General features: G+C 43.8%; 1 protein-coding gene across 2 annotated transcripts in view; it reads left to right on the forward strand.

Moving 5' to 3' along the window:
- ARHGAP10 (Rho GTPase activating protein 10) overlaps nt 1-12431 on the forward strand; it is a 998059-nt gene that overhangs the window by 731809 nt on the left and 253819 nt on the right. For both annotated transcript variants that reach the window (XM_078676901.1, XM_078676902.1), the window contains exons 17-18: nt 2828-2933; nt 3900-4059. In XM_078676901.1, coding sequence (XP_078533027.1) covers nt 2828-2933; nt 3900-4059 — 266 coding nt within the window. The remainder of the gene's footprint in view (nt 1-2827; nt 2934-3899; nt 4060-12431) is intronic.

The raw sequence follows: 12431 nt of genomic DNA on the forward strand, positions 1-12431 counted from the left end.
GCAACTGTCTGTCCACGAAACGACCGGACAATCACCTCACTGATAGGTTACAAACACACAGCAACTCACGACCAGCGTCAGTTACTCACGCACTCACACATTCGTTCCCCCTATCTCGGTCCACCGGGCAATCGATGGTACTTCACAATTCCCTTAACGATGGTCGACAATTACTGTAGGTGTGAGGTACACCTGAACCACTTAAGCTACTCCTTGAGCTCAAAATTTTCCCTGGCTACGTGCGCTCACAGCCTGATCTCCTTTCATACAACAGGCACTCCAACTCCGCAAAGACATTACACCACACACAACATATAAACACCGCAATCTACCAACATATAACCCTATTCAAACTCACTCTCCTACGAACTGCTGCTTTTCACCGCACCGTCACTCTCCGGCGGTCTCCATGGAACGCTGTCTTCCGGGGACAATCCACTGGGCAATCATCACCTAATTTCTATGGGCCTTGGGAACCTCTACTCCTAATCTAGATCTTCCCTCGCTCCAGAAGGGAACCATCCTCTGCTACCAACTGGGGAAGCTGGGATTCTTATCTAGATTTTCTTACCATTTTCTAGAATCCCAGGTCAGGTCGATTGGATCTTTTTCCCTGTCCTAGAAACGTAGAGGGTAGATTTTTGGAATCATATTTTTAAACCACTTTATAACACAAATCCAAATTAGGCTCAAAGGACCACTGACCACCAACTGAAAATTTGAACCTTTATTACAAAGCCAAAAATAACTGAACATACACACATCTCAGCAAAAGATTCAAGAAATAGACTGGCACTAATACAAAGGTAATCCTACGCAAGAGTCTCAGACGACTCAGCTAAAAATCAGGGTCAATTCGAGAAGCATCAGACATACCATTACCGACAATGTAGAAAGTCGAGATTGCATTTACAAAAAGGAAAAGAAATTCGTTAAACTGTCCCTACACTAACTCTAAGGTGACATCCCTACTTAACGAATTACCCAGAAAGAATAAAGGTGTCAGCAGTGATGACTTCCTAAGAAGTACATTCACCTTCCAATAAATTGCTTCAATTTCTGAGCTCGTTCTAAGATGCTCCTTCTTACACCTTACTCTGCCTTAAATTAACAAACTGCCTACATCTTGCCTTTCCCAAGCCCTCTTTCTAACCCCTAGTCTACTCTCTGCTCCGGACTGCCTCTGCCCCCTCGGGTGCTGTCCCTAATACAAAATCTCAAAAACAGTCGACACGCCCAGAGGTACGCCCCTCTGGCAGGTACAGATCTTCGGACTTTTCCACTATGGCACCTCTCCATCAAGAGTCTGTTGGTGTGTCCTTGGGTCCCAGGCACCTTTTCCGCTGAATGTTGCACTCCCAAATTCCCTGGCAGCGTCTCTGCACTCGCGCCCACTATCCTAAATTCTAAACAATGGACCCTTCTACCTAACGAGCCTTGTGGCCTTGCACCTGCAAGCTGGAGTACGTGAGACCATCCTTACAACATTCGAAGTTACAATTTAATTTTTGCTGAGGACAGCTTTTCCCAATTAAGAGAAAATCATTCCTTTTCTGACTGAAGCTAACCAAAGAAAAATACAGTTAGGCCTCTGCTGGCTTCAGCGTGTCCTAGGCCGTTGCTCTTTTAAATGCATTTTTAACATGACATGACATTACATTTCATCACTAAAAATGTTGGTTCTGCAAGCAATGTATTCTTCACCATTAAACCCCATGTCAATTCGCTCATTTATAGGCACATGTATTATTTCATTAAGGCACATCATTGTTAATGCAACATTTCACATATGATTACATTAGTCTCTAAATAATAAACACATCACTAAATATTCCACTGATTCTCGGCCTAATGTTACATTTCTACATTAAATTAGTAAAATCCTCTAAATATGTGGGTGCTGACTACTCAGGATTATGGCACACCCCTACAAAATGTTCAAAATAACATGGCACTCTCTCAGTCGAAATGAGTTTATCTTGATTAAAGAATTACACATAGGTCAACATTTCTGCAGGGTGTTATTTAGGTCAGGTCGAATATTGTTCTGGGAGACTTTAATGTAAGGTCGCAGTTTTGCAAGCACTGTTTTCCAGTCTGTGTTTTCACATTAAAGGTCCCACAGCCGAAGTAAAGGCGGGGTAAACTCCGACACGTACAAAAAGAAGCATGGGAGACAGTAGCTGATGCAAATATAGAACGATCAACCAGACAGAAATGCCCAAAGAAGCAGACGATGTGTTTCTAGTCATATTTTGGTGCTTTGACGTTGCCTACTCTTGCAAATAGAAGGACACCAAGAAAGTGAATGCACACCCTAACTTCCCTGATTTCAGATGATTAAAGAGTTATACAGCACATGGCCAGGGATAATAGGGTAGACTGGGAAAGTAAAACTACATTTCCTCTATGTATCGTGTAGCTAACTTTTCTCACATTTTTGTTACTGAATGCTCGTTTACATAGAGATCCATTCTTTTTCAGACATTTTTTTCAAACTGAAATTTTCCACCAGAATACTTGTAACTCATATTTTCAATCTAAACACCTAAATCCTTCTAAAATATGGCCGTATATTTTCCACAACACAGCTCATGTCCGTTTCAGCACTGACCACTCAATAAGGCCACACAGAGCACATAGATGGCTCTTGGGCACACAGCTCTCTGCCCCTCCACTGCACAGGCTTTAGGGTCCCCTTTACATCCAAGGCCCCAAACCCTGAAAACTTTCTGTTGCATTTTAAGATTGAGTCCATCACTTGTGTGAAGCTGAGGTTTTTAAAAATTCTTCTAATTCGCTGTTTTTGTCCTCTTGGTTTGTTTAGAGTGTGGCAGCCCAGAATCCAGAGTCAATGCAATTCACTTCTTGGTCCACAAACTTCCAGACAAGAACAGGGAGATGTTGGATATTCTGGTGAAGCATCTAGCCAAGTAAGTTGTCTCCTTACCTGTTTCTCTGTTAGTGCAGTGATCCTTCAGAGCACGACCATATTTATTAACTGTGTTCACTGAGCGCAAGGACATAGAACACATGGCAAAATCTTGACGCAACATGTAAAAAATCTGGAACATAATGGCAACATCATTGGAAAATGCCTTTCCATGCATTTGCATAGTTGTCTACAGGTTTTCACAAAGAAAACCCTATCCACAAACATTTTTGTGGAACAAATTAAGAGAACAGCTGTGTTCATCTCTGATTTACATCTTCTGCCAGTGCTATAGACATCAAAACCTTTACGAAGCACATCAGGGGATGCCTGGCGCACATTCCAGGGACTCGTGTGCAAATGAAATACTCAATGATTTGCTGAAGCCCCTCTAGAGGATTTTCAAGACAGCCCCAGGTTTTCTCTAGTGCAAATATTTGTGAACAAGGGACAATACGACTCGTGTACATCTAAGCTTTTCAAGGGGCGTTTCTTTAATTGTTTACTATAGGTCAGCACAATCAACAGACAGGGTAGCAAGTGGGAATACTGCACTGGCAAAGAGAACCTTAAAAGCCAACCCAGTCTTGCCTCAGTCCAGGATCTTAGAGCGGGAATCTGCAGTGCGATGTTAATGAAGAGCCGGTGGTGTTTACTCAATGGCCCTGCCAGGAAGGGAAGACTTTATTTCAGTGTAAAGAGAACCTCACTACTTTTTACTGTTTTAGGACGCATTGTCTGTGGAACCCAAAATTTGCAAGAAACTTATAGAGGTGTGAGTGTCTGTGCCAGTTTATGCAGTCTGTGTTTACTCCTCGCTGACTTTCCCCCACATAAAGTGATATATCTTTTGATTCATGTGTTAGTAGACATTCTTCACAGGGCTCACCGCATGCTTCCCAAAGTAAGCGTCAGTATCCAGGGCTGATGACAGCACGTTTACTTGCACTTTCCCTTCTTTTTCAAGTGTGGCAGAACACGCCAAACAGAATCTCATGACTGTAGCGAACCTGGGAGTGGTATTTGGACCAACCTTGATGAGGCCGCAAGAGGAAACAGTGGCTGCCATCATGGACCTCAAATTCCAGAACATTGTGGTGGAGATTCTCATAGAGAACCACGAGAAGGTAAGTGTGCCTGTTCTAAATGGTAGAGGTGTGCGGCGCAATGCTGTCGTTGGGCTGGTGCTCAGTAGTGGTCATGTTATGTCACCAACAGGGCAACCTTCAGGCAAGGTCTACTCTTGACTGAGCACAGCCACCAAGAGTGGATCGTGATTGGCAATTTTATTTAATGTTAGTCTTGGATATATTTTCAAGTATTTGTTATCTATGTATTTTTAGTACCTCATTGCAATCTTATTTCAGACCTCATAATGATAGTGCACCTTCTGAGGCTCTTGGCCATGTAATATTAATATTTATCTTCATAAAGAAGGAAAAATATTTAAACTTTTCAGTCCGACGAGAAACAAGTTGATTCCTGCGTTTCAAAAAAATGGAATAGTTACATTGGTGGCTTACTTGTCGGTGGGAAGAACAGCACAGCCATTGGATTGTGCATGCCTTGTCTAGAAGTGTTAACTGGCGTGTCTTGTGTTGAAAATGTCTTCTTTGTAGAGGCGTGTGTTCATACTTGTCCTCGTTCAGCTTCCTTGCGGGCAGACTTCAGAAAGAGAATCAAGACCTAGCTCTTTGACAGAGACACAGCGCCCAGATACCCCTTAGGGCAGCAGTGCTGCGCTATACAAATGCTATTTGATTTGATATGATACTGGGGGGTGCTGAACCTCCTTTCCACATACGCATACCCTCCCAGAGTGTCACGAATCTGAAGTGATTTGCCTTTGCAACTTGGAATACATATACAGTCCAACCTGTGTCCATGCTCCCCCACCCACAGCACCCGCCGATTCTTTAGGCTTCCCTTCAGTCCCTTTGCTATGTTCCTCAGTTATTTGAATGGGTGCTTCTTTCTTCCATATCACTATTCTTATCTGGATGCTGCACGAGTGTTTGTATATCTGTCTGTCTCTAAGTGTCATCCTTTTTCAATCCCCTTGAACACAAACAACTGGTTTCAAGAAAAGGGTGCTTGCAAGATGTGTCCCTCTAAAAGGCCCACCCCCACAGGTACTGCCTCTGTGTCTTCAAACCAGTCACGCTATTAACATGTGAAAACTGTTACTAAGTTAATTTACCCATTGCAGAGAGCCTTACTTACATATCTGTTCATATCACATGTTCTGGACACGTTTGTTGACCTCATTATGGTGAGCAGAAGCAAAAAAGAGTTGATGCTGAGAATGCGTTTGAAAAAATACATTGGTTATATAGCAAGGGTGTACACTAAAAACGTCTGGTTGTGGAATAAAATTCATACACTATTTGTAGTCTTTCTATACCGGTCAGAAGACTTGGTGTAGGCTATAGGCAGGGCCATTGCAATTCTGCAACCACTGCTGTTTTCTCTTAATTCTGGATTTCCTACATTTGCAACTCAATCCATCATCTCTTGTATAATCTGAAGATTTTAACAAAAAAAGTTGTCTCCAGTTCAAACGGATGAAAAGTTAACAAAAATGTTGTGAAGTGTTTGTTCACATTCAGTGGAAGGCCCTTCGCAAAGGTTAAATGGGCATCTTTCAGTTGCTTATTAATGTATTTGGTTGTTAAACTGGTATTGATTAGATGAAATCTTTACCCAGACAGTAATACCAGTTTTAAAAAGTACAAAATAATTAAGTAATACTATAAAAAAAAGTGCTGCATGATTTGTCTTTTTTGCCGCATAATTTAGTCAACTCTGCCACATAATATGCTGCTCCCGTGCCGCTTGATTCCAGTTGCCCTTGCAATGGGGCCTTTTGAAAGCCAGACTGAAACAGAAAGTTTGCTCATGACAAAGTTTAATTCCTGCTTTTGATATGCTATAATAATAGTGGTTAATTAATACATTTGCCTTGAGAAAGATCATTAATCAGAGCGAAACATGTGTCTACATACTGTATGCTACTTAAGTGAATAAAAGAAAACTCACTTTTACCGTCAATGAATTCATGACCTAACATATTTCATTAACTATTATATAAAATAGGAACTCGGATTTTCTTCCATAGTTGGTTAAGAGAGACTCAAGCCTTCTCTGTACACCTTCGGAATTGTTCCGGTTCTTTTTAGGTCGAGGGACTGTAGGCTTGGCCGTAGGCCAAGACCGGAAGTCCGGTGATTTCTTGTTACTTAGTGTGGCAGCTTAAACCCGCCTCCCTCCTCGTCTCTCCTCCATTGGCTGGCTTCCTAAACGGAGGCCAGCCATTGGAGGAGAGAGCCGTCCCTCCAATTTAGCCCCGTCTTTTTCGGATTTGGGGGCGTAAGTTTTGCTGTTCTTTAGCTCGTGACGTCATCCGTCACTCAGGACAGCAAAACACGCCCCCGAATCCGAAAAATTTCGGAAGCTTGAGGCCGCCATTGTTGCCCGATCGCGTCTGTCCCTTGCATCCCCGCCGCCGCCTGCCAGAAGACTGCAGTGTGCTTCTTGTATCCGAGATACTCAGAGCCTCCTCCTCTGCCACTTTCCCACTTTTTCCAGAGCCCCCGTTCCTTTTCTTTCTCCGGGTCTCAGTCTACGTCTCACCTCCTAGCCCCCTCTGCCTCACAGATCTGTTCCCTTCCTGACCGGTCTTACTGCCTTCTTTCCGCGCTTCTGTCGCTCTCTGCCTGTCTCTCGCTCTCCTGCTCCCTCTCACAGCCCACCGCCTCACTCACACGTGCCTCAGCCCTGTCCCTCCCCTAGAGGCAGCGGTCGGAGGCGCCGGCAGTGCGGGCTTTCGTCCACCACCGAGTCTGGGGAGGGAACGGAGCCGTCGCTGGCCGCAGCATGAGGGGGAACCAGCAGCAGGGAAGGCGAGCAGCGCGAGAGGCGCCCACTGGCCCCCAAACAAGACGCTAGCCAGGTAAGCCTGATGCCAGCCCAGATCTATGCCTCTGTAACTGTCTTTAAAAGCCAAATCAAGACAGTGCATAGAAGTATTCCATGTGTGACAGACTCCAGAATTCAAATTAAAAACAGAGGAAAGGACTTGAACTTGGTAAATATATCGTATTGTGATGTGTTTAAAGTATTGTATTCATGATTATTTCATTGTATCAAAAGTCTGCCCCGAGCACACAGTATGCTCGGGGCGGACTTTTGATTTGCAGTCTCTCCTAGTGTTCATGGCACCCCATGTCTTAGTGTCCTCTGTATTCCACGTCTCTTCAGTGTCCTCCCGAGCCCGTGTGCCACTGCATGCTCGGTGTCCCCCATGTGTCCCTTCGTATAGATCTCCCTTGGTCTGTGTTTGCCTCGTCCCAGTCTTCCAGTATCCCTGGTCTCTTTAGTTTCCCAGTGTCCATGTCTACATTTGACCTGATAACATGAGGATGAAAATGACCCTAGAGTGCAAACTAGTTTCCTGTAAACACCGGTACTGTGTGGTAACACCTCACCAGCGCTGTGCGGTAACACGGCGCTAATTACAAGTAAATCCCCGTGGATTGAGAATTAACAGTGCGGACCATGATTTTCAAGGTGAAATTGTGTCAGGCAATCCCTAATCCCATGAGTATTACTGCTCACGTTTACCACTCGCTTGTTACAGGTGGTAACTGGGAGCGGTGGATGTGGTGCAGGGTGGGCGATGCAGACGATGTCCACGGGCACAGCAGGCAGTGGCGGGCGGGCAGGGGGCCATTCCATGCTCCCTCGTCAAGCTATAGGAAGGGGTCAGACGGGACCCAGCATCCAGGCCTGGCTCCGCGTGCATCCAAATCCACGTCCTTTTACAAGAGGGATTTTCGAACCAGTAAAATATGTCCGGTGTCCCCTCACCTGGAACATCTGGATGTAGAAGCTCAAGGCCTATCGTGATCGGGTGGTGTGTATTTCACCCAGAAATACCGCTACACCTGGCACGTGATCGGGTACTTGGTGACATCCTGTGTTTCTCTACAGTGCTTTCATCTCATGACGCCCCCATGTCCTCTCAAAGTATCCCCAGTGCTGTTTTGAGTCTCACTATGTCTGCTAGTGTTGTACTGGGTCTTTCCTGAGGTTCCCCAGAGCGTTCTCTGTCTTGTTAGTGTATCCCCATGTCAGCGTCTCCCTGTGTTATTTGTTTCTCCGTATTTGTATCTCCCGTGTCTTGGTCTCTCAAAGAAGGTGTCTCCCCATGTTGATGTTTTGCTGCATCTCAGTGCCTGGTTTCTAAAACAATCCGTGCCAGAGCTCTAAGTTTGACTCAGAAGGCCACGGCCAGAGCTACGAATATCAGAGGGGCCGAATACGAAGAAGGCAGACTACATAGTCTCGATTCAACCTCATGCTTTTTTTTATTCACCCCCATACACTTGTGCCTTAATATCTCACTCGTGCACATTCTTTTTTTCTCCATTTTCACTGTTTTCCCTCTTTTACTTTATCATTCCTTCTGTTGCATGTTTTTGATGTCTCTAATTCCTGGCATTCCCGCAGCCTGTGAGAAAGGCAGGCCCGACCCCCTGCCTGGCTTGATTTAAACAGCCCGGTGTGTGTTCTCCCCTTCATCCTCCCGTGAATAAAAGATAACCTGACAATTCCGTCAGGCGGAGCAGCCAGACGACGCCCAAGCAAACCAGCAGCACAGCGAGGAAAAAAGCTATAAAAAGAGAAGCTTTGCACAAAAAAGCTATTCTAATTGCTGAGCAGTCTGTGGATTTCTATTTGTGACTACCATTTTTTTTATTAACAAAAAAATCTTTTTCTGCTCCTTTTGCGTGCGAATGATGGTGGATTTCTTTTAAGAAATTTTTTGCAAAGCACACAATCACTCTATCTCACTACCTCACAACTTCACTCTCTCTCTCTAACTCACTACCTCACTCTCGTTCTATCTCACTACCTCACTCTCTCTCTTTCTATCTCACTAACTCACTTTCACTCTTTCACTACCTCACTCTATCTCACTACATCACAACCTCACTCTCTGTTTCTATCTCACTACCTCAGAACATCCCTCTCCCTCACTACCTCACTCTTTCACTTCCTCACTCTCTCGGTCTCTCACTACCTCACTCTCTATCTACCTCACTCTCTCTCTCACTACCTCACTCTCTCTCTATTTTACTACCTCACTCTCTCTCTCTATCTCACTACCTCACTCTCTCTCTATCTCACTACCTCACTCTATCTCTGCTAATGCAATAGGTCTCGCATATGCAAGCAATTAAGCTATTGCCAATATAAATGACAATGCCATTTATTTAGGGATACAAAAAAAAAAATGAGCAATGCCAATAGCTCTACCTATAATATTGCCGAGACCATTGCATTGTAAATGCTTGTTTAACAACTTCACTCAGTACCAAAGGATGGGAATTGTTTTGCTTCACGTGGTCTTCTTTTAACAAGCTGGATTGAGGTCCACTAGGTGGCGCCATCACGTTTCATGTTTCCTGTTCACCGACTCGGTTGCCAAGAGATTTGATGGACTTGTGCTGACTCTGATGCAATGACCCTCCACACTAACCTGCATCATGGGAGCTGATGTTTGTTCTTGTGTTCCGTTATTGTCGGTGACGTGAGACGGGATGTGGAATGAAAACCGTTCACACTAGCTAGCAGTGTGGGATTGCAGCTTACTTCTTGCTCGGGCGTGTGAAAGTTGCACCTTGTCTGAAAACACTTTACTGCACGTGTTAATTTTTGGGAAACCTTTAATGCTGTAACATTGCGTCAGTTGGTGGCATACTCGAGATCTGCGAGTTGGCCCGATGCCAAGTGAGAGACTTTCAGTCCACGGCGCTCAGCTGGTGTGAAAGGAAAGACTGCAGGATGTCATTTTTTTAAGCATCATATAAAATATACTTCTAACTGAACGGTAAAAAATATTTCCAAACAGATTAGCAGTTCGAAAAGTACAAATGAAGCATTTTTTTGTAATTCTGAAGTGTGATGGAAACAAAGATTTAAATGGGACAAAAACAAATCAAGACACTTTAATTGGTAATGCCCAAATGAAGACTATTTGCAGTCACTATATTTCCACACATTGTTTCTGCGCTATATAGTTTTACAAGTGGATCTGTAACTCTGCAGATGTAGTGACCATTTCAATGGAGAATGTGCTGTCCGCAGATGACAGCGCACTTCTATACCATGCTTTAGAAATATATTTCCAACATTGTGCTCCTAAAGGCACCATCATCTACACACGACTACACCCTTACCACTCTACAAATTGGCGTGGCTCATTTACTACATTTGTTCTTTGTGTGAATCTTAAATTTATCACATCCTTATGAGTTCAGTGAAGTAACACTGATGGCAGCCTCCCTACTCTGAAAATTGTTCCAGCACCACTGGGGGTAGATTTGAAAAGGGTGCCAGTATGCCTGATGTTTCCAGTCGCTTAGTCCCTGACTACCGCGTCCCTTAGTGGGGCGATACGCACGTCTAAGAAGTCATTGATAGCCACTGCAGCAATAGCTCAGAATGTAAATGTGACGGATGGCAGCAGGATACATTGGTGGCTGTTGTGTGTCTCTTGGCTGGTAATATTTACCTACATCATAAAGCAAGAAGGAGGCATTGTAGTGTGTGACGTGTGGCGGCGAAGAGCCAACCTCATTTCTATACAGTGTCTATGTTGTGTGAACTAGTTAGGTTTTTGATATAAGAAATGCATGTAGCTTTATTTGTAATTAAAATTCAGGATTATATTTTACTGCACATTGGGCAGTGCAGTGTTGTTTTGAGGTACCAAAAATAGTAGTAGTAGAGTTTTTCAAGTGGCTTTTTTCTAATTATTTTTTTTATTAACTGTTCTGCTGTAGTGCTTAGTCAAGGTCTGTTGTGTGGAAGATTTAGAAAAGCTGATTAATATATATGATTGAACATGTGTGTGTACATACACACTCTTAGAAAGGTGGAGTAGCGTATTATATGCCACCAAAATGCATATGATTTAACCCCTTGTAATTATGCACTTATGCATAAATCAATAACTAGATGAAATCATGTTGGATACAGTGATTAATATGTTTGGTAATGTGAGGGGGAATATAACAATAATTGGCGTCTTTTCCCAATATTTATATCTGAATGTTTTGTGTTTTTTAATGATGCTATATTTAAGACCGGTCAACCGCCACCCACAAAAGTAGCCGTACAACCGGTCTCAGACCTCCTACTGCAGTGCCTGTGTTTGCAGTTTACTGCCACTTAGACTTGGCATTTAAAACTACTTTCCTAGCTTTAACTCCCCTTTTATTACATATGTCATCCCTTAGGTAGGCCCTAGATAGCCTTAAGAACAGGGTAATGCAGGAAAAAGGTAGGACATGTACTTTTATGTTTTGCATGTCATGGTATTGTCAAACAGCATTTTTTTTCATTTACTATTGTGAGGCCTACACCTTTCATAGGTTAGCATTGGGAATTCCTTAATACACTTTTAAGCTGTAATTCCTGATCAGAGAGGAGAAGCTTTTTCATGTTTCATATGTGTGGAAGGGTATTGATAAATCCTACTTACTGGCGAAGTTGGATTTAACATTACATTTTTATAAATGCCACTTTTGGAAAGTGGACATTTCTCTGCACTTACTGCTCTGTTTACCTAACAGCTTGTCTCCGATACACGTCTGGGTTGATGACAGCTACACTCCATTCCCTTTAGACAGCCACAACACAGGATAGACAGGTGTGTCTGAGTACCCATCTATATACATCTGCATTCTGATGGCCTTCCCTGGGAAGGACCGAAGGTAGGAGCTAACATTATACTTGAATATGTAGTGTCCTGTTCCCACGCAAAGGGCTGATTTACCTCCCATAGATAGCCTAGCAGACAGGACTGGGATGAAAGGGGAACCTGTGCACTTCAAAGAGCTGCTTTGAAGCCGCCCCCCACATCAAAGGCTCTTTGGTTGTAAGGACTGGGTCTTTGACCCGGTCAAATCAGACACTTCTGGATCTTGAACTGAACATCTTTCAGAAGGACTGCTGTGCTGCTTAAAGGACTCAACTGGACTACTGATCTGAAAGGCCTGGTTTTCTGTTTGTTGCCCTGCCTCCTGCTGCTCTCTGACTGTGCTGAAGGAGAGCTGGACTCTGCCTTCCCTCCAAGGGATCTCCAAGTGCTTCTTAGCTTGCCTCCTGTTGCTTGAGAGACTCCGGGATATCAAAATCTCCACCGCTGCCCCTTTGCCTGGCTCATTGAGAGTGGCTCAGATACTTTCAAGATGGATTTTGATGCATCTCCTGTTTGTATGTAACAGAACCGAGGCATTAACCCAGTTGTAGGAGTAAAATCTGTGTATCGCATCAGAACCATCGCTTTGGCTACAGAGATCAACACATTCCTTCTACAGAGTAGCAGAATCCGGCGCATCACTTGACACCTCTCGACTCAGGCAACTGTATGCGGAACTAATGCATCGCCTTCACTACGTGTAGAAGCTTGCAACCAGGAAAGGTACTT

This window comes from Lissotriton helveticus, chromosome 2_1 (assembly GCF_964261635.1).
Source record: "Lissotriton helveticus chromosome 2_1, aLisHel1.1, whole genome shotgun sequence".
NCBI lineage: Eukaryota > Metazoa > Chordata > Amphibia > Caudata > Salamandridae > Lissotriton > Lissotriton helveticus.